This window comes from Myxocyprinus asiaticus, chromosome 29 (genome assembly GCF_019703515.2).
Source record: "Myxocyprinus asiaticus isolate MX2 ecotype Aquarium Trade chromosome 29, UBuf_Myxa_2, whole genome shotgun sequence".
NCBI lineage: Eukaryota > Metazoa > Chordata > Actinopteri > Cypriniformes > Catostomidae > Myxocyprinus > Myxocyprinus asiaticus.
In genome coordinates this window covers 44,039,031-44,063,734 of record NC_059372.1, presented here as the reverse complement: position 1 = coordinate 44,063,734, position 24,704 = coordinate 44,039,031, and the positions used below count along the sequence as shown (strand labels likewise).

The following is a 24,704-nucleotide window of genomic DNA, read 5'->3' as shown; positions in this document are numbered from 1 at the left end:
TTGATTGGTAGCGAATGCGTTCATTCTTGTAAAATCTAATCTTGGATGACAGCTTTAATTTACAATTCAAGTTAACTGTTATCCATCAGTGAATTATACAAATACTTCAGTGTTTGTAAATGATTTATGAAGCGAGGAATGAGTGATAACCTCAGGATGTAGATGTTGTGAAGTTAATTCCTTTAAATGAATAAATCAATAGTTTCTCCTTTTGAGCTCATTCATAAAGCACCAACTATTCCACCAGGACTGGTGTTTCTAATTCAAAGGGATAGTTCACACAAAAAAGAAAATTCTCTCATCATTTACTCACCCTCATGCCATCCCAGATGTGTATGACTTTCTTTCTTCAACAGAACACAAACAAATATTTTAGAAGAATATCTCAGCTCTGTAGGTCCTCACAGTGCAAGTGAATGGGTACCAAATCTTTGAAGCTCCAAAAAAGCATATAAAGGCTGCATAAAAGTAATCCATATAACTACAGTGGTTAAATCTATATGTTCAGAAGTGATATGATAGGTGTGGGTGAGAAACAGATAAATATTTAAGTCCTTTTTTACTATAAATCTCCGCTTTCACTTTCTTCTTTTGTTTTTGGCGATTCGGATTCTTTGTGCATATCGCCAGCTACTGGGCAGGGAGGAGAATTTATAGTAAAAAAGGACTTAAATATTGACCTGTTTCTCACCCACACCTATCATATCACTGAAGATATGGATTTAACCACTGGAGTCTTATGGATTACTTTTATGCTGACTTTATGTGCTTTTGTAATTTAATATTTTGTTCACCATTCACTTGCATTGAATAGATCAACAGAGCTGAAATATTCTCTAAAAGTCTTCATTTGTGTTCAGCAGAAGAAATAAAAGTCATACACATCTGTGATGACATGAGGGTGAGTGAAGGATCAGAGAATTTTCCTTTTTGGGTGAACTATCCCTTTAAAACGTTATTTGTTATTTGTTTTTGGCTGGTAGATTAAAATTTGTATACTACTTTTAAATTGGATTTCCACACTTATTGAACTCACAAGTAATTACCTTCTCCAATTATCACACAAATCTGGATGTGATACATTTAAGGTGTTCAAAGCAAACAGTTCATTTATTCAATGTGATTTGTTTTTGAATATGTTCAAATACTTCCTTCAATCCCAGCTTAAAATGCAGAGACAAATATAAATTAGCCATTTCTAAGTTGATTTCCCCAAAAGTGTGAAACATTATCAAAACACTGTTTTGTTTGTTTGAGCGTCCCGACCAGCCTGACACAGCAACATTGCTTAACCAGTAGCGTGAGTTTGGGGTGGGACTATCTTGCATATTCGACCAACGGAAGACAGGAGGAGTGTTTGGGAAACTTGTTTAGATACAGTCATAATTGTTTTTGCAATTCCATTTGTAGTGACGCAGAAATGTGTAGGTAGTGTAACATATTTCTATGAGACCAGGTTGCTCATTACTGTAATATAACTGTAATGTCATGAAGTCTTTGTGTTGTGTCATTTTAATGAAGCATCATTTGTATCTTTCTCCTCTGTTAACAGGAAGTAAAGAAGCTGCATTCACATACGCCATCATCGCGGCAGGAGTGGCCCATGCTATAACAGCCGCCTGCACACAGGGCAACCTCAGCGACTGCAGCTGCGACAAAGAGAAGCAGGGGTTCAACGGTCATATAGACGGCTGGAAATGGGGCGGCTGCTCGGCAGACATCCGTCATGGCTTGGGCTTCTCCAAGGTGTTTGTGGATTCTAGAGAGATAAAACACAGTGCCAGGACACTCATGAACCTACATAACAATGAAGTTGGACGAAAGGTGCGTACTTGATTATTCTGGGCAAAGTTTGTTTGAGTTCCCAACATTAAATATAATTTAATCGTTTATCTTAACTGGTTCATTTACACAAACTCTCAGAAAAAACAATTAAATCAAATGATTTGGTTTTCCCAGCACTACATGAGAGAGACTGGGTGTTTCATTACCCTCTCAGCTCCGCTGATGCGTTCATAAAAGAATGTGGCTTTTGTGGTGACAAATGTAGTGTTTTATGATGCTACAGTGCTACTCATTGAAAAATGTAGCTCGTAACCGGAAAAGCTACACTATTGTGAAAATAGCTTAACTAGTTTCACGCCACTGAAAAATTTAATTAAGTTAGTAGCATTGCTACTTTTAGTTGACAACTCCCCAACACTGAATACAATAGCTTTGTGTGAGGAACACACAGAAATTTAAGTAATTATTCATTGATAATCTTCCCCTCTGCTGTAGCTCTCAAAACATATTCAGACTTACTCTGTCCCATTTGGTTAAAAGACACGAGAACTAATGGCGATTGGTGTCATTCATGTCAAAACTGGCATGATACGTCTTGATACACATAGCAAACAGAGAAAGTCACACGGGTTTGGAACGACTTGACAGAGTTTTCATTTTAAGGTGAACTGTTTCTTTAAGAGGTATTATTTATCTGTTAAGTAATGTTTGGTTACACTGAATGGATCAAGTGAAAGTCAAGTACTGGGAAGGATTCAGTAACTATGGCACTGCGGTTTGCGGCCATCAACAATCCCTTGGCTTCTCAGCCAAGACTCAGCTGGCACGGCAATAATAGGAAGCTTTTAGGGGTAAGAGCAGAATAAGTGGTAGAGTTTGATTACAAATCAGATCAGGATGAACACACTGAGCACTGTACAAAACCACTCCCATTTTCTGCTCAGTTTAATAGACATGACTTACACTGGTATCCCCTATCGCTATACCTCTGATGGAAATGTTTCATCTTGATGTTGTGCTTGCATCTCAACTTTCAATGCTCAAACTGCCGAAACTCCTAAAAGGCTTTTTCACTTTCACCTGCATTTAGAGGGCATGTTTTTTTCCATATATAATGTTCAGTTGTCTCTCACATATTTCATGTGGAGTGATACATTGATTGCTGAATCCCATGTCAAATCCATCATGAGTTTTTGATTATTAAAATGGCACAGCAAATTCTTCCATTATCTATGAGAGTGCATTTCTGCCACAATAAAAAACATCTATTGCACAAGTCATTATTTTGAGACAGTATCTGAAAATAATGAGATACTAACTCAAAATAATTAGTTAATATCTCAAAATAATGAGATAATCTTATTGAGATACTAACTCAAAATAATGAGATAGTAACTCAAAATAATTTGATCTCAAAATAATGAGATATAAACACAAAATAATTTGATAATATCTCAAAATAATGAGATACTAACTCAATAAGATACTAAATAAAAATAATGATTTACTATCTTAAAATAATGAGATACTGTCTCAAAATAATTAGTTAATATCTCAAAATAATGAGATAATATCTCATTGAGATACTAACTCAAAATAATGAGATAGTAACTCAAAATAATTTGACATCTCAAAAACTCAATGAGATAACTTAAAATAATGAGATACTGTCTCAAAATAATTAGTTAATATCTCAAAATAATGAGATAATATCTCATTGAGTTACTAACTCAAAATAAAGAGATAATATCTCAAAATAATTTGATCTCAAAATAATGAGATACTAACTCAAAATAATGAGAACTCAATTAATTACTCTCAAAATAATGAGATACTATCTCAAAATAATTTTATATCTCGAAATAATGAGATACTATCTCAAAATAATTTTATATCTTGAAATAATGAGATACTAACTCAAAATAATTTGATACATATCTCAAAATAATTTGATACTATCTCAAAATAATTTGATTTCAAAATAATGAGATACTAACTCAAAATAATGAGATACTAACTCAAAATAATTTGATAATATCTCAAAATAATGAGATACTAACTCAAAATAATGAGATACTAACTCAAAATAATTTGATAATATTTCAAAATAATGAGATACAAACTCAAAATAATGAGATACTAACTCAAAATAATTTTATATCTCGAAATAATGATATACTAACTTAAAATAATTTGAAATCTCAATAACTCAATGAGATACTAACTCAAAATAATGAGATAATAACTCAATGAGATACTAACTCAAAATAATTTGAAATCTCAATAACTCAATGAGATACTAACTCAAAATAATGAGATAATAACTCAATGAGATACTAACTCAAAATAATGAGATAGTAATTCAAAATAATTTGATCTCAAAATAATGAGATAATAACTCAATGAGATACTAACTCAAAATAATTTGATAATATCTCAAAATAATGAGATACTAACTCAAAATAATGAGATAATAACTCAATGAGATACTCAAAATAATGATATACTAACTCAAAATACTTTGAAATCTCAATAACTCAATGAGATACTAACTCAAAATAATGAGATAATAACTCAATGAGATACTAACTCAAAATAATGAGATAGTAATTCAAAATAATTTGATAATATTTCAAAATAATGAGATACAAACTCAAAATAATTTGATAATATTTCAAAATAATGAGATACAAACTCAAAATAATGAGATACTAACTCAAAATAATGAGATAATAACTCAATGAGATACTAACTCAAAATAATGAGATAGTAATTCAAAATAATTTGATAATATTTCAAAATAATGAGATACAAACTCAAAATAATTTGATAATATTTCAAAATAATGAGATACAAACTCAAAATAATGAGATACTAACTCAAAATAATGAGATAATAACTCAATGAGATACTAACTCAAAATAATGAGATAGTAATTCAAAATAATTTGATAATATTTCAAAATAATGAGATACTAACTCAAAATAATTTGATAATATTTCAAAATAATGAGATACAAACTCAAAATAATGAGATACTAACTCAAAATAATGAGATAATAACTCAATGAGATACTCAAAATAATGATATACTAACTCAAAATAATTTGAAATCTCAATAACTCAATGAGATACTAACTCAAAATAATGAGATAATAACTCAATGAGATACTAACTCAAAATAATGAGATAATAACTCAATGAGATACTAACTCAAAATAATGAGATACTAACTCAAAATAATTTGATCTCTCAAAATAATGATATACTAACTCAAAATAATGAGATACTAACTCAAAATAATGAGATAATAACTCAATGAGATACTAACTCAAAATAATGAGATAATAACTCAATGAGATACTAACTCAAAATAATGAGATACTAACTCAAAATAATGAGATAATAACTCAATGAGATACTAACTCAAAATAATGAGATACTAACTCAAAATAATGAGATAATAACTCAAAATAATTTGATATCTCAAAATAATGATATACTAACTTAAAATAATTTGAAATCTCAATAACTCAATGAGATACTAACTCAAAATAATGATATACTAACTTAAAATAATTTGAAATCTCAATAACTCAATGAGATACTAACTCAAAATAATGAGATAATAACTCAATGAGATACTAACTCAAAATAATGAGATAATAACTCAATGAGATACTAACTCAAAATAATGAGATACTAACTCAAAATAATTTGATCTCTCAAAATAATGATATACTAACTCAAAATAATGAGATACTAACTCAAAATAATGAGATAATAACTCAATGAGACACTAACTCAAAATAATGAGATAATAACTCAATGAGATACTAACTCAAAATAATGAGATACTAACTCAAAATAATGAGATAATAACTCAATGAGATACTAACTCAAAATAATGAGATACTAACTCAAAATAATGAGATAATAACTCAAAATAATTTGATATCTCAAAATAATGATATACTAACTTAAAATAATTTGAAATCTCAATAACTCAATGAGATACTAACTCAAAATAATGATATACTAACTTAAAATAATTTGAAATCTCAATAACTCAATGAGATACTAACTCAAAATAATGAGATAATAACTCAATGAGATACTAACTCAAAATAATGAGATAGTAATTCAAAATAATTTGATCTCAAAATAATGAGATACAAACTCAAAATAATTTGATAATATCTCAAAATAATGAGATACTAACTCAAAATAATGAGATAATAACTCAATGAGATACTCAAAATAATGATATACTAACTTAAAATAATTTGAAATCTCAATAACTCAATGAGATACTAACTCAAAATAATGAGATAATAACTCAATGAGATACTAACTCAAAATAATGAGATAATAACTCAATGAGATACTAACTCAAAATAATGAGATAATAACTCAATGAGATACTCAAAATAATGATATACTAAATTAAAATAATTTGAAATCTCAATAACTCAATGAGATACTAACTCAAAATAATGAGATACTAACTCAAAATTATGAGATACTAACTCAAAATAATTTGATATCTCAATAGCTCAATGAGATACTAACTCAAAATAATGAGATACTAACTCAAAATAATTTGAAATCTCAATAACTCAATGAGATAATAACTCAATGAGATACTATCTCAAAATAATGTGATACTATCTCAAAATAATGTGATACTATCTCAAAATAATGTGATATCTCAAAATAATTTGATATCTCAAAATAATTTGATACTATCTCAAAATAATGAGATAATAACTCAATGAGATACTAACTCAAAATAATGAGATAGTAACTCAAAATAATTTGATCTCAAAATAATGAGATAAAAACACAAAATAATTTGATAATATCTCAAAATAATGAGATACTAACTCAAAATAATGAGATAATAACTCAAAATAATGAGATACTCCCTCAAAATAATTTGATATCTCAAAATAATGAGATACTAACTCAAAATAATGAGATAATAACTCAATGAGATACTAACTCAAAATAATGAGATACTAACTCAAAATAATGAGATACTATCTCAAAATAATTTGATATCTCAAAATAATGAGATACTAACTCAAAATAATGAGATAAAAACTCAATGAGATACTATCTCAAAATAATGTGATACTATCTCAAAATAATGTGATCTCAAAATAATGTGATACTAACTCAAAATAATGAGATACTAACTCAAAATAATGAGATACTAACTCAAAATAATGAGATAAAAACTCAATGAGATACTAACTCAAAATAATGAGATAATAACTCAATGAGATACTAACTCAAAATAATGAGATACTATCTCAAAATAATTTGATATCTCAAAATAATGAGATACTAACTCAAAATAATGAGATAAAAACTCAATGAGATACTATCTCAAAATAATGAGATACTCCCTCAAAATAATTTGATATCTCAAAATAATGTGATACTAACTCAAAATAATGAGATAATAACTCAATGAGATACTAACTCAAAATAATGAGATAAAAACTCAATGAGATACTATCTCAAAATAATGTGATACTATCTCAAAATAATGTGACATCTCAAAATAATTTGATACTAACTCAAAATAATGAGATAATAACTCAATGAGATAGTATCTCATTATTTTGAGTTAGTATCTCATTGAGTTATTATCTCATTATTTTGAGTTAGTATCTCATTATTTTGAGATATTATCAAATTATTTTGTGTTTTTATCTCATTATTTTGAGATCAAATTATTTTGAGTTACTATCTCATAATAATTTGATACTAACTCAAAATAATGAGATAATAACTCAATGAGATACTAACTCAAAATAATGAGATAGTAACTCAAAATAATTTGATAATATCTCAAAATAATGAGATACTAACTCAAAATAATGAGATACTAACTAAAAATAATTTGATATTTTTATCTCAAAATAATGAGATACTAACTCAAAATAATGAGATACTAAATCAAAATAATTTGATATTTTTATCTCAAAATAATGAGATACTAACTCAAAATAATGAGATACTAAATCAAAATAATGAGATACTACCTCAAAATAATTTGATATCTCAATAACTCAATGAGATACTAACTCAAAATAATGAGATAATAACTCAATGAGACACTAACTCAAAATAATGAGATAATAACTCAATGAGATACTAACTCAAAATAATGAGATACTAACTCAAAATAATGAGATAATAACTCAATGAGATACTAACTCAAAATAATGAGATAATAACTCAAAATAATTTGATATCTCAAAATAATGATATACTAACTTAAAATAATTTGAAATCTCAATAACTCAATGAGATACTAACTCAAAATAATGATATACTAACTTAAAATAATTTGAAATCTCAATAACTCAATGAGATACTAACTCAAAATAATGAGATAATAACTCAATGAGATACTAACTCAAAATAATGAGATAGTAATTCAAAATAATTTGATCTCAAAATAATGAGATACAAACTCAAAATAATTTGATAATATCTCAAAATAATGAGATACTAACTCAAAATAATGAGATAATAACTCAATGAGATACTCAAAATAATGATATACTAACTTAAAATAATTTGAAATCTCAATAACTCAATGAGATACTAACTCAAAATAATGAGATAATAACTCAATGAGATACTAACTCAAAATAATGAGATAATAACTCAATGAGATACTAACTCAAAATAATGAGATAATAACTCAATGAGATACTCAAAATAATGATATACTAAATTAAAATAATTTGAAATCTCAATAACTCAATGAGATACTAACTCAAAATAATGAGATACTAACTCAAAATTATGAGATACTAACTCAAAATAATTTGATATCTCAATAGCTCAATGAGATACTAACTCAAAATAATGAGATACTAACTCAAAATAATTTGAAATCTCAATAACTCAATGAGATAATAACTCAATGAGATACTATCTCAAAATAATGTGATACTATCTCAAAATAATGTGATACTATCTCAAAATAATGTGATATCTCAAAATAATTTGATATCTCAAAATAATTTGATACTATCTCAAAATAATGAGATAATAACTCAATGAGATACTAACTCAAAATAATGAGATAGTAACTCAAAATAATTTGATCTCAAAATAATGAGATAAAAACACAAAATAATTTGATAATATCTCAAAATAATGAGATACTAACTCAAAATAATGAGATAATAACTCAAAATAATGAGATACTCCCTCAAAATAATTTGATATCTCAAAATAATGAGATACTAACTCAAAATAATGAGATAATAACTCAATGAGATACTAACTCAAAATAATGAGATACTAACTCAAAATAATGAGATACTATCTCAAAATAATTTGATATCTCAAAATAATGAGATACTAACTCAAAATAATGAGATAAAAACTCAATGAGATACTATCTCAAAATAATGTGATACTATCTCAAAATAATGTGATCTCAAAATAATGTGATACTAACTCAAAATAATGAGATACTAACTCAAAATAATGAGATACTAACTCAAAATAATGAGATAAAAACTCAATGAGATACTAACTCAAAATAATGAGATAATAACTCAATGAGATACTAACTCAAAATAATGAGATACTATCTCAAAATAATTTGATATCTCAAAATAATGAGATACTAACTCAAAATAATGAGATAAAAACTCAATGAGATACTATCTCAAAATAATGAGATACTCCCTCAAAATAATTTGATATCTCAAAATAATGTGATACTAACTCAAAATAATGAGATAATAACTCAATGAGATACTAACTCAAAATAATGAGATAAAAACTCAATGAGATACTATCTCAAAATAATGTGATACTATCTCAAAATAATGTGACATCTCAAAATAATTTGATACTAACTCAAAATAATGAGATAATAACTCAATGAGATAGTATCTCATTATTTTGAGTTAGTATCTCATTGAGTTATTATCTCATTATTTTGAGTTAGTATCTCATTATTTTGAGATATTATCAAATTATTTTGTGTTTTTATCTCATTATTTTGAGATCAAATTATTTTGAGTTACTATCTCATAATAATTTGATACTAACTCAAAATAATGAGATAATAACTCAATGAGATACTAACTCAAAATAATGAGATAGTAACTCAAAATAATTTGATAATATCTCAAAATAATGAGATACTAACTCAAAATAATGAGATACTAACTAAAAATAATTTGATATTTTTATCTCAAAATAATGAGATACTAACTCAAAATAATGAGATACTAAATCAAAATAATTTGATATTTTTATCTCAAAATAATGAGATACTAACTCAAAATAATGAGATACTAAATCAAAATAATGAGATACTATCTCAAAATAATTTGATATCTCAAAATAATGATATACTAACTTAAAATAATTTGAAATCTCAATAACTCAATGAGATACTAACTCAAAATAATGAGATAATAACTCAAAATAATTTGAAATCTCAATAACTCAATGAGATACTAACTCAAAATAATGAGATAATAACTCAATGAGATACTAACTCAAAATAATGAGATAATAACTCAATGAGATACTAACTCAAAATAATGATATACTAACTCAAAATAATTTGATATCTCAAAATAATGATATACTAACTTAAAATAATTTGAAATCTCAATAACTCAATGAGATACTAACTCAAAATAATGATATACTAACTTAAAATAATTTGAAATCTCAATAACTCAATGAGATACTAACTCAAAATAATGATATACTAACTCAAAATAATTTGAAATCTCAATAACTCAATGAGTTACTAACTCAAAATAATGAGATAATAACTCAATGAGATACTAACTCAAAATAATGAGATAATAACTCAATGAGATACTAACTCAAAATAATGAGATAGTAATTCAAAATAATTTGATCTCAAAATAATGAGATACTAACTCAAAATAATTTGATAATATCTCAAAATAATGAGATACGATCTCAAAATAATTTGATCTCAAAATAATGAGATACTATCTCAAAATAATTTTATATCTCGAAATAATGAGATACTAACTTAAAATAATTTGAAATCTCAATAACTCAATGAGATACTAACTCAAAATAATGATATACTAACTCAAAATAATTTGAAATCTCAATAACTCAATGAGATACTAACTCAAAATAATGAGATAATAACTCAATGAGATACTAACTCAAAATAATGAGATAATAACTCAATGAGATACTAACTCAAAATAATGAGATAATATCTCAAAATAATGAGATACTAACTCAAAATAATGAGATAATAACTCAATGAGATACTCAAAATAATGATATACTAACTTAAAATAATTTGAAATCTCAATAACTCAATGAGATACTAACTCAAAATAATGAGATACTAACTCAAAATAATGATATACTAACTCAAAATAATTTGATATCTCAATAGCTCAATGAGATACTAACTCAAAATAATGAGATACTATCTCAAAATAATTTTATATCTTGAAATAATGAGATACTATCTCAAAATAATTTTATATCTTGAAATAATGAGATACTAACTCAAAATAATTTGATAATATCTCAAAATAATTTGATACTATCTCAAAATAATTTGATTTCAAAATAATGAGATACTAACTCAAAATAATGAGATACTAACTCAAAATAATTTGATAATATCTCAAAATAATGAGATACTAACTCAAAATAATGAGATACTAACTCAAAATAATTTGATAATATTTCAAAATAATGAGATACAAACTCAAAATAATGAGATACTATCTCAAAATAATTTTATATCTCAAAATAATGATACTAACTCAAAATAATGAGATAAAAACTCAATGAGATACTATCTCAAAATAATGAGATACTCCCTCAAAATAATTTGATATCTCAAAATAATGTGATACTAACTCAAAATAATGAGATAATAACTCAATGAGATACTAACTCAAAATAATGAGATACTAACTCAAAATAATGAGATATCTCAAAATAATGTGACATCTCAAAATAATTTGATACTAACTCAAAATAATGAGATAATAACTCAATGAGATAGTATCTCATTATTTTGAGTTAGTATCTCATTGAGTTATTATCTCATTATTTTGAGTTAGTATCTCATTATTTTGAGATATTATCAAATTATTTTGTGTTTTTATCTCATTATTTTGAGATCAAATTATTTTGAGTTACTATCTCATAATAATTTGATACTAACTCAAAATAATGAGATAATAACTCAATGAGATACTAACTCAAAATAATGAGATAGTAACTCAAAATAATTTGATAATATCTCAAAATAATGAGATACTAACTCAAAATAATGAGATACTAACTAAAAATAATTTGATATTTTTATCTCAAAATAATGAGATACTAACTCAAAATAATGAGATACTAAATCAAAATAATTTGATATTTTTATCTCAAAATAATGAGATACTAACTCAAAATAATGAGATACTAAATCAAAATAATGAGATACTCCCTCAAAATAATTTGATATCTCAAAATAATGAGATACTAACTCAAAATAATGAGATAATAACTCAATGAGACACTAACTCAAAATAATGAGATAATAACTCAATGAGATACTAACTCAAAATAATGAGATACTAACTCAAAATAATGAGATAATAACTCAATGAGATACTAACTCAAAATAATGATATACTAACTTAAAATAATTTGAAATCTCAATAACTCAATGAGATACTAACTCAAAATAATGATATACTAACTTAAAATAATTTGAAATCTCAATAACTCAATGAGATACTAACTCAAAATAATGAGATAATAACTCAATGAGATACTAACTCAAAATAATGAGATAGTAATTCAAAATAATTTGATCTCAAAATAATGAGATACAAACTCAAAATAATTTGATAATATCTCAAAATAATGAGATACTAACTCAAAATAATGAGATAATAACTCAATGAGATACTCAAAATAATGATATACTAACTTAAAATAATTTGAAATCTCAATAACTCAATGAGATACTAACTCAAAATAATGAGATAATAACTCAATGAGATACTAACTCAAAATAATGAGATAATAACTCAATGAGATACTAACTCAAAATAATGAGATAATAACTCAATGAGATACTCAAAATAATGATATACTAAATTAAAATAATTTGAAATCTCAATAACTCAATGAGATACTAACTCAAAATAATGAGATACTAACTCAAAATTATGAGATACTAACTCAAAATAATTTGATATCTCAATAGCTCAATGAGATACTAACTCAAAATAATGAGATACTAACTCAAAATAATTTGAAATCTCAATAACTCAATGAGATAATAACTCAATGAGATACTATCTCAAAATAATGTGATACTATCTCAAAATAATGTGATACTATCTCAAAATAATGTGATATCTCAAAATAATTTGATATCTCAAAATAATTTGATACTATCTCAAAATAATGAGATAATAACTCAATGAGATACTAACTCAAAATAATGAGATAGTAACTCAAAATAATTTGATCTCAAAATAATGAGATAAAAACACAAAATAATTTGATAATATCTCAAAATAATGAGATACTAACTCAAAATAATGAGATAATAACTCAAAATAATGAGATACTCCCTCAAAATAATTTGATATCTCAAAATAATGAGATACTAACTCAAAATAATGAGATAATAACTCAATGAGATACTAACTCAAAATAATGAGATACTAACTCAAAATAATGAGATACTATCTCAAAATAATTTGATATCTCAAAATAATGAGATACTAACTCAAAATAATGAGATAAAAACTCAATGAGATACTATCTCAAAATAATGTGATACTATCTCAAAATAATGTGATCTCAAAATAATGTGATACTAACTCAAAATAATGAGATACTAACTCAAAATAATGAGATACTAACTCAAAATAATGAGATAAAAACTCAATGAGATACTAACTCAAAATAATGAGATAATAACTCAATGAGATACTAACTCAAAATAATGAGATACTATCTCAAAATAATTTGATATCTCAAAATAATGAGATACTAACTCAAAATAATGAGATAAAAACTCAATGAGATACTATCTCAAAATAATGAGATACTCCCTCAAAATAATTTGATATCTCAAAATAATGTGATACTAACTCAAAATAATGAGATAATAACTCAATGAGATACTAACTCAAAATAATGAGATAAAAACTCAATGAGATACTATCTCAAAATAATGTGATACTATCTCAAAATAATGTGACATCTCAAAATAATTTGATACTAACTCAAAATAATGAGATAATAACTCAATGAGATAGTATCTCATTATTTTGAGTTAGTATCTCATTGATTTATTATCTCATTATTTTGAGTTAGTATCTCATTATTTTGAGATATTATCAAATTATTTTGTGTTTTTATCTCATTATTTTGAGATCAAATTATTTTGAGTTACTATCTCATAATAATTTGATACTAACTCAAAATAATGAGATAATAACTCAATGAGATACTAACTCAAAATAATGAGATAGTAACTCAAAATAATTTGATAATATCTCAAAATAATGAGATACTAACTCAAAATAATGAGATACTAACTAAAAATAATTTGATATTTTTATCTCAAAATAATGAGATACTAACTCAAAATAATGAGATACTAAATCAAAATAATTTGATATTTTTATCTCAAAATAATGAGATACTAACTCAAAATAATGAGATACTAAATCAAAATAATGAGATACTATCTCAAAATAATTTGATATCTCAAAATAATGATATACTAACTTAAAATAATTTGAAATCTCAATAACTCAATGAGATACTAACTCAAAATAATGAGATAATAACTCAAAATAATTTGAAATCTCAATAACTCAATGAGATACTAACTCAAAATAATGAGATAATAACTCAATGAGATACTAACTCAAAATAATGAGATAATAACTCAATGAGATACTAACTCAAAATAATGATATACTAACTCAAAATAATTTGATATCTCAAAATAATGATATACTAACTTAAAATAATTTGAAATCTCAATAACTCAATGAGATACTAACTCAAAATAATGATATACTAACTTAAAATAATTTGAAATCTCAATAACTCAATGAGATACTAACTCAAAATAATGATATATTAACTCAAAATAATTTGAAATCTCAATAACTCAATGAGATACTAACTCAAAATAATGAGATAATAACTCAATGAGATACTAACTCAAAATAATGAGATAATAACTCAATGAGATACTAACTCAAAATAATGAGATAGTAATTCAAAATAATTTGATCTCAAAATAATGAGATACTAACTCAAAATAATTTGATAATATCTCAAAATAATGAGATACGATCTCAAAATAATTTGATCTCAAAATAATGAGATACTATCTCAAAATAATTTTATATCTCGAAATAATGATATACTAACTTAAAATAATTTGAAATCTCAATAACTCAATGAGATACTAACTCAAAATAATGATATACTAACTCAAAATAATTTGAAATCTCAATAACTCAATGAGATACTAACTCAAAATAATGAGATAATAACTCAATGAGATACTAACTCAAAATAATGAGAATAATAATATCTCAAAATAATGAGATACTAACTCAAAATAATGAGATAATATCTCAAAATAATGAGATACTAACTCAAAATAATGAGATAATAACTCAATGAGATACTCAAAATAATGATATACTAACTTAAAATAATTTGAAATCTCAATAACTCAATGAGATACTAACTCAAAATAATGAGATACTAACTCAAAATAATGATATACTAACTCAAAATAATTTGATATCTCAATAGCTCAATGAGATACTAACTCAAAATAATGAGATACTATCTCAAAATAATTTTATATCTTGAAATAATGAGATACTATCTCAAAATAATTTTATATCTTGAAATAATGAGATACTAACTCAAAATAATTTGATAATATCTCAAAATAATTTGATACTATCTCAAAATAATTTGATTTCAAAATAATGAGATACTAACTCAAAATAATGAGATACTAACTCAAAATAATTTGATAATATTTCAAAATAATGAGATACAAACTCAAAATAATGAGATACTAACTCAAAATAATTTTATATCTCAAAATAATGATACTAACTCAAAATAATGAGATAAAAACTCAATGAGATACTATCTCAAAATAATGAGATACTCCCTCAAAATAATTTGATATCTCAAAATAATGTGATACTAACTCAAAATAATGAGATAATAACTCAATGAGATACTAACTCAAAATAATGAGATACTAACTCAAAATAATGAGATATCTCAAAATAATGTGACATCTCAAAATAATTTGATACTAACTCAAAATAATGAGATAATAACTCAATGAGATAGTATCTCATTATTTTGAGTTAGTATCTCATTGAGTTATTATCTCATTATTTTGAGTTAGTATCTCATTATTTTGAGATATTATCAAATTATTTTGTGTTTTTATCTCATTATTTTGAGATCAAATTATTTTGAGTTACTATCTCATAATAATTTGATACTAACTCAAAATAATGAGATAATAACTCAATGAGATACTAACTCAAAATAATGAGATAGTCAAAATAATGTGATACTATCTCAAAATAATGTGATATCTCAAAATAATGTGACATCTCAAAATAATTTGATACTAACTCAAAATAATGAGATAATAACTCAATGAGATACTAACTCAAAATAATGAGATACTAACTCAAAATAATGAGATATCTCAAAATAATGTGACATCTCAAAATAATTTGATACTAACTCAAAATAATGAGATAATAACTCAATGAGATAGTATCTCATTATTTTGAGTTAGTATCTCATTGAGTTATTATCTCATTATTTTGAGTTAGTATCTCATTATTTTGAGATATTATCAAATTATTTTGTGTTTTTATCTCATTATTTTGAGATCAAATTATTTTGAGTTACTATCTCATAATAATTTGATACTAACTCAAAATAATGAGATAATAACTCAATGAGATACTAACTCAAAATAATGAGATAATAACTCAAAATAATTTGAAATCTCAATAACTCAATGAGATACTAACTCAAAATAATGAGATAATAACTCAATGAGATACTAACTCAAAATAATGAGATAATAACTCAATGAGATACTAACTCAAAATAATGATATACTAACTCAAAATAATTTGATATCTCAAAATAATGATATACTAACTTAAAATAATTTTAAATCTCAATAACTCAATGAGATACTAACTCAAAATAATGATATACTAACTTAAAATAATTTGAAATCTCAATAACTCAATGAGATACTAACTCAAAATAATGATATACTAACTCAAAATAATTTGAAATCTCAATAACTCAATGAGATACTAACTCAAAATAATGAGATAATAACTCAATGAGATACTAACTCAAAATAATGAGATAATAACTCAATGAGATACTAACTCAAAATAATGAGATAGTAATTCAAAATAATTTGATCTCAAAATAATGAGATACTAACTCAAAATAATTTGATAATATCTCAAAATAATGAGATACGATCTCAAAATAATTTGATCTCAAAATAATGAGATACTATCTCAAAATAATTTTATATCTCGAAATAATGATATACTAACTTAAAATAATTTGAAATCTCAATAACTCAATGAGATACTAACTCAAAATAATGATATACTAACTCAAAATAATTTGAAATCTCAATAACTCAATGAGATACTAACTCAAAATAATGAGATAATAACTCAATGAGATACTAACTCAAAATAATGAGATAGTAATTCAAAATAATTTGATCTCAAAATAATGAGATACTAACTCAAAATAATTTGATAATATCTCAAAATAATGAGATACTAACTCAAAATAATGAGATAATAACTCAATGAGATACTCAAAATAATGATATACTAACTCAAAATAATTTGAAATCTCAATAACTCAATGAGATACTAACTCAAAATAATGAGATACTAACTCAAAATAATGATATACTAACTCAAAATAATTTGATATCTCAATAGCTCAATGAGATACTAACTCAAAATAATGAGATACTATCTCAAAATAATTTTATATCTTGAAATAATGAGATACTATCTCAAAATAATTTTATATCTTGAAATAATGAGATACTAACTCAAAATAATTTGATAATATCTCAAAATAATTTGATACTATCTCAAAATAATTTGATTTCAAAATAATGAGATACTAACTCAAAATAATGAGATACTAACTCAAAATAATTTGATAATATTTCAAAATAATGAGATACAAACTCAAAATAATGAGATACTATCTCAAAATAATTTTATATCTCAAAATAATGAGATACTAACTCAAAATAATGAGATAAAAACTCAATGAGATACTATCTCAAAATAATGAGATACTCCCTCAAAATAATTTGATATCTCAAAATAATGTGATACTAACTCAAAATAATGAGATAATAACTCAATGAGATACTAACTCAAAATAATGAGATACTAACTCAAAATAATGAGATATCTCAAAATAATGTGACATCTCAAAATAATTTGATACTAACTCAAAATAATGAGATAATAACTCAATGAGATAGTATCTCATTATTTTGAGTTAGTATCTCATTGAGTTATTATCTCATTATTTTGAGTTAGTATCTCATTATTTTGAGATATTATCAAATTATTTTGTGTTTTTATCTCATTATTTTGAGATCAAATTATTTTGAGTTACTATCTCATAATAATTTGATACTAACTCAAAATAATGAGATAATAACTCAATGAGATACTAACTCAAAATAATGAGATAGTCAAAATAATGTGATACTATCTCAAAATAATGTGATATCTCAAAATAATGTGACATCTCAAAATAATTTGATACTAACTCAAAATAATGAGATAATAACTCAATGAGATACTAACTCAAAATAATGAGATACTAACTCAAAATAATGAGATATCTCAAAATAATGTGACATCTCAAAATAATTTGATACTAACTCAAAATAATGAGATAATAACTCAATGAGATAGTATCTCATTATTTTGAGTTAGTATCTCATTGAGTTATTATCTCATTATTTTGAGTTAGTATCTCATTATTTTGAGATATTATCAAATTATTTTGTGTTTTTATCTCATTATTTTGAGATCAAATTATTTTGAGTTACTATCTCATAATAATTTGATACTAACTCAAAATAATGAGATAATAACTCAATGAGATACTAACTCAAAATAATGAGATACTAACTCAAAATAATGAGATACTATCTCAAAATAATGAGATACTAACTCAAAATAATGAGATACTAACTAAAAATAATTTGATAGTTTTATCTCAAAATAATGAGATACTAACTCAAAATAATGAGATACTAAATCAAAATAATTTGATAATATCTCAAAATAATGAGATACTAACTCAAAATAATGAGATACTAACTCAAAATAATTTGATATCTCAAAATAATGATATACTAACTCAAAATAATGAGATAAAAACTCAATAAGATACTAACTCAAAATAATTTGATATCTCAAAATAATGAGATACTAACTCAAAATAATGAGATAAAAACTCAATGAGATACTAACTCAAAATAATTTGATATTTTGATATCTCAAAATAATGAGATACTAACTAAAAATAATTTGATATTTTTATCTCAAAATAATGAGATACTAACTAAAAATAATTTGATATTTTTATCTCAAAATAATGAGATTTTAACTCAAAATAATGAGATACTAAATCAAAATAATTTGATAATATCTCAAAATAATGAGATACTAACTCAAAATAATTTGATATCTCAGTAACTCAATGAGATAATAACTCAAAATAATGAGTTACTAACTCAAAATAATGAGATAACTCAATGAGATACTAACTCAAAATAATGAGATACTCAAAATAATTTGATATCTCAAAATAATGATATACTAAAAATAATTTGATATCTCAATAACTCGAGATACTCAAAATAATTAGATAACTCGAGATACTAACTGAAAATAATGAGATACTAACAAAATAATTTGATATCTCAAAATAATGATATACTAACTCAAAATAATTTGAAATCTCAATAACTCAATGAGATACTAACTCAAAATAATGAGATACTAACTCAAAAAAATTTGATAATATCTCAAAATAATGAGATACTAACTCAAAATAATGAGATACTAACTCAAAATAATGAGATACTAACAAAATAATATGATATCTCAAAATAATGATATACTAACTCAAAATAATTTGATATCTCAATAACTCAATGAGATACTAACTCAAAATAATGAGATACTAACTCAAAAAAATTTGATAATATCTCAAAATAATGAGATACTAACTCAAAATAATGAGATACTAACTCAAAATAATGAGATGGCTCATTGAGATATTAACTCAAAATAATGATTTGTCTGATGTCGTCATTTTTTTTTAATTATTTATGTAACGTGGTGGAAACGGGCTTCCACAAACTTTTTTTTTCATAATCAGCTGTCATGATCAAATTAACATAAAGGAATAGTTTACCCAAAACAAAATCTCCAAAAAGGACAAAAGCCACAACATTAAAACCACCCGCCTAATATTGTGTAGGTCCCCCTCCTTCTGCTAAACAGCATCAACCCGCATCTCAGAATAACATTCTGAGATGCTATTCTTCTCTCTACAGAGTGGTTATCTGAGTTACCGTAGAGTTTGTCAGTTCGAACCATTCTGGCCTTTCTCTGTTGACCTCTCTCATCAACAAGGCATTTCCATCCACAGAACTGCAGCTCACTGGATGTATTTTGTTTTTAGCACCATCTGGAATAAATTCTAGAGACTGTTGTGCATGGAACTCCCAGGAGATCAGCAGTTACAGAAATACTCAAACCAGCCCATCTGGCACCAACAATCATGCCACGGTCCAAATCACTGAGATCACATTTTCCCCATTCTAATGGTTGATGTGAACATTAACTGAAGCTCCTGCCCCATATATGCATGATTTTATGCACTGCACTGCTGCCACACGTGGTCAACAGAGAATGGCCAGAATGATTCGAACTGACAAAATCCACAGTAACTCAGACAACCGCTCTGTACAATTGTGGTGAGAAGAATAGCATCTCAGAATGTTATTCTGAGATGCGGGTTGGCACTGTTTTGGCGGCACGAGGGGGACCTATATATTAGGCTGGTGGTTTTAATGTGGCTGAATGGTGTATATAAGCACCATAAAATTATTACACATTGCTCGTGTGTAATATTCCAATTACTTGGAAGCTCCCCAAAACAACATAAATAATGACAGAAATGTAATTTTTGGGCAAACTACATATTCCTTTTATCACAACATGTGTCCATTCAGTTGTTAAGGTAGACCTTTGCCAACCAGAAAGGAACTAGAATAATTACTCTCACTCTCCCAGTCAAACATAATGAGAGGTACAGAAGCCTCCATCTCAGGCCTGGATTGTTCCATGTTTAGTTACAGAGAGCTAATTCACAGCACTAACACTCCTCTCTCACCCAGGTCCTCCACACTGACATTGTGCAGCTAGTTGAAGCAACCTTTTCTGTGGACCATGTTTATGCCATCTTGCCGTCTTATCTGAGGAGCTAAATTGCCTCTTAGTGAACCGACTTGCATTACAGGTTCATTCTACCCACAGGTTTTGTCTTGGCAGCACTAAAAGAGTGCTCTGTTTGAAACACCCCCTCCTGTTCTTAATTTATGCCAGCTAATGTAATGACTTTGGCCGATGGTGCCCATCTCTGATGAACAGATAGTAAAAGTGCTTGGTATTTGTCACTGGAACATTGAGAGATTTGTGAGGCCATTTTAATTGGTGGTATGTTGTTGGGGAAAACAACATTGATTAAGGACAATACCTTTTTTGAATACTGTGCCTTTGGTTGTTGAATGTGAAGTCATGGAATGAGCAGATAGTCATTAGTGGGGTTTGCTAAGTCAAGCAACACTGTCACTATTGCTCAGATGTAGGGTTAGGGGTTTGCTCCAACTGAACACATTGCACCATTTGTGCTACAGACATTAATCATACCTCATATCATGCCGCTTGTTGAGGAGAGATTCTATTGCTTTCCTGGTGATCTTCCACAAAACAAGTCATACCTGAAGATAAGTCACTCCTGAATATTGTTGAGAAAAATAAAAGCACAAGTAAATCACACCCTTTATAATATAACGTTGCACTGATAGCCTTACAGAGATTAAATACGGCAGACATCAGGACCCAGGAGTTGCCGACTTCCTTCCAGCCGCTCAGTATGTCAAGTCATTCCAAAGATTAAATCTATGTATCATATCACATTGTATTTGGGCTTAGCCTAAAGTATACTTTGGTTTAGACACGGCTGCTTAGATTATGCTTACATTCGAACACTCACCTTTTCAAAGTATACTCCATTTGACAGCGTTCATACACAGGCGGTTAGTGCATGCGCGCTACAACTGCTATGAGATACTGGACTATTTATCTTCGGTAGTTTAGACCCAACTCCTGACCTTCTCACAAATGCGCTCTTGATGTGCACATCCATTGTTGTTATTTGCACCTTCGTCTCCTATTGTTCACAACAGCCCAACGGTTAGTGTTACAACCTTGTGGACCCACTAATTAGTGCAAATAATTCCAGGTGCATGCACAGCCTGTGTTCAGAGCATGCACAATTAGAAAAATCGGGAGCTTGAGCACTCTACTGATGACAAATTTACATCACTTGCCTTGTACACATTCGCCTAGCTTTTGTGCAAAACTAAAGTATACTTTGGGCTAGGGATGTGCCCGAAGCCTAATATCTTATTCGATAAGGCACAAATAATTACTTCAAAATGAATAACAGATTCATCCGAATAATATAAAAAAAGATTCGTATGACTGATTATCCAAAAGGCACAAGGATAAAGCAACATTTTAAATAAACATATACAAAATTACAAAGAATTTATGAATCTGTGCAGCCAATATTTCTAAAGTGTAAACCTTATGAATGTAAATGCGCCTGTTGTGATTTCAAATTGGATGGGTGCAGTCTTAATGTTTGCGGGCCTCTGTTAATTGTGCACGTCTGGAGCTTATCAAGTGTAACATTAAGATACGACACTATATACACTTTCCACTTCTTGTAATGTCTATGCATTGGCACGTGGAGGGGTAATCACTGGCATGCCAGCAATGGCGAAAGAGAATTAGACTGTTATTTTTAAATTCTGCACCTGCATTCTAATCTACATCTTGATGTAATCCTTCCTCATGACCACGCAGCATGTTTTCATGAGACTGCAGTATACCCAACAGACTCGTGCAGCTCGGTCAAGCCATTCACGCATCACCAGTTGGCAGCGCTAAACATTCGGTTAATCACACAAGTAAAGGCGCCCGCTTTGCTTCGGCCAGGCTGCGCGGATGACAGCCTACATTCCGTGATTCATTTGGTTTTTTTTGCTTTCAGAACAACACGTGATGTAATAAGCAAAACACCACTATTAATCCTTGAGATTTTGTATACAGGTACACCCTCTTTAAACCATGGTCACATTCAAAATTACATTAAAAAATTAAAAGATAAAACATAAATCCACATTGTGTGTTTAAAAAATCTGAGTCTATTCAAAATATAAATTAAACCTGGAAATAGAATGGACAATTGAGGAGCCAGGATAGGTCAGGAGGACAGCCTGGGAAACAGGACAGACTGGATGGAGATTTAGGGAACCAGGATAGTTTTGGCAGATGGCCAGGGAAACAGGGCAGACTAGGTGAGGGAATGGGAACCAACAAGGGAGCAGACCCAGGGATGAGGAAGGGACCAGAAAGGTGTTTGGTGCAGGATGGAACTAGAATGGGGCTTAGGAAAAGTGGCAGGGCAAGTGGGAACTTGGGAGAGGATGAGGGTAGTAATGAGGGTGATAAAGGCAGGATGAGCCTGGGTGGTAACTGGGTAGCGGGAGATATCAGTGATGGCCGCTGGGCAGAGGGAAAGGTCTGGGTAGAGGGTAAAGTCAGAGATGGCTGCAGGACAGGTGGTGAGGTCAGATATGGCTACAGGACAGAGGATGAGGTCATACATGGCCGCAGATCAAAGGGATAGGTCAGACATGGTCGCAGGACTGGCCGCAGGTGAAGGAACTGCCTGACTGTGGATGGCCACTGGACAGGGGTCTGGTTGACAGTGAACGGCCACTGAACTGGGGTCAGACTAGACGTGGGCAGCTGCTGGACTGGGGTCAGACCGGACATAAGCAGGCACTGGGCAGTGGTCAGACAGGACGTGGGTGGCCACTGGGAAGTGGTCAGTCTGGACGTGGGCAGCTGCTGGGTACTGAACAGACTGAGCAACAGATTGTTAACTGGTGTCTGATGGGTGCTGGCTACTGGGCTGAGCAACAGACTGGTAGTTAGTATGTCACAGGTGCTGACTACTGGGCTGAGCAACAGACTGGTAGTTAGTGTCTGACAGGTGCTGGCTACTGGAGTGAGCAGCAGACTGGTGGTTTGTGCCTGACAGGTGCTGGCTACTGGACTGAGCAAAGGGCTGGTCAATGGCTGCAAGGGACTGGACAGGATAGTCAACAGTCACAGGGAACTGAACAGGCTCGAAGGTCACCGGGAGCTGGACAGGATCGTCGACGGTCACAGGGGACTGGACAGACTTGTCGACAGCCACTGGGAACTGGACGGGCTCGTCGACAACCTTAGGGAACTGGACAGGCTCGATGACCACTGGGAACTGGAAAGGCTCATCGACGAACACAGGGAACAGGACAGGCTTGTCGACAGCCTTCAGGGAACAGGACAGGCTTGTCGACAGCCTTCAGGGAACAGGACAGGCTCG

At 27.9% G+C, this 24,704-nt stretch overlaps 1 protein-coding gene across 4 annotated transcripts in view; it reads left to right on the top strand.

Moving 5' to 3' along the window:
* The window catches only part of LOC127419800 (protein Wnt-7a-like), a 67,850-nt gene that overhangs the window by 7,916 nt on the left and 35,230 nt on the right, over window positions 1-24,704 (top strand). For all 4 annotated transcript variants that reach the window (XM_051661546.1, XM_051661545.1, XM_051661544.1 and 1 more), the window contains exon 3: window positions 1,553-1,824. In XM_051661546.1, the coding sequence (XP_051517506.1) occupies window positions 1,553-1,824 (272 nt within the window). The remainder of the gene's footprint in view (window positions 1-1,552; window positions 1,825-24,704) is intronic.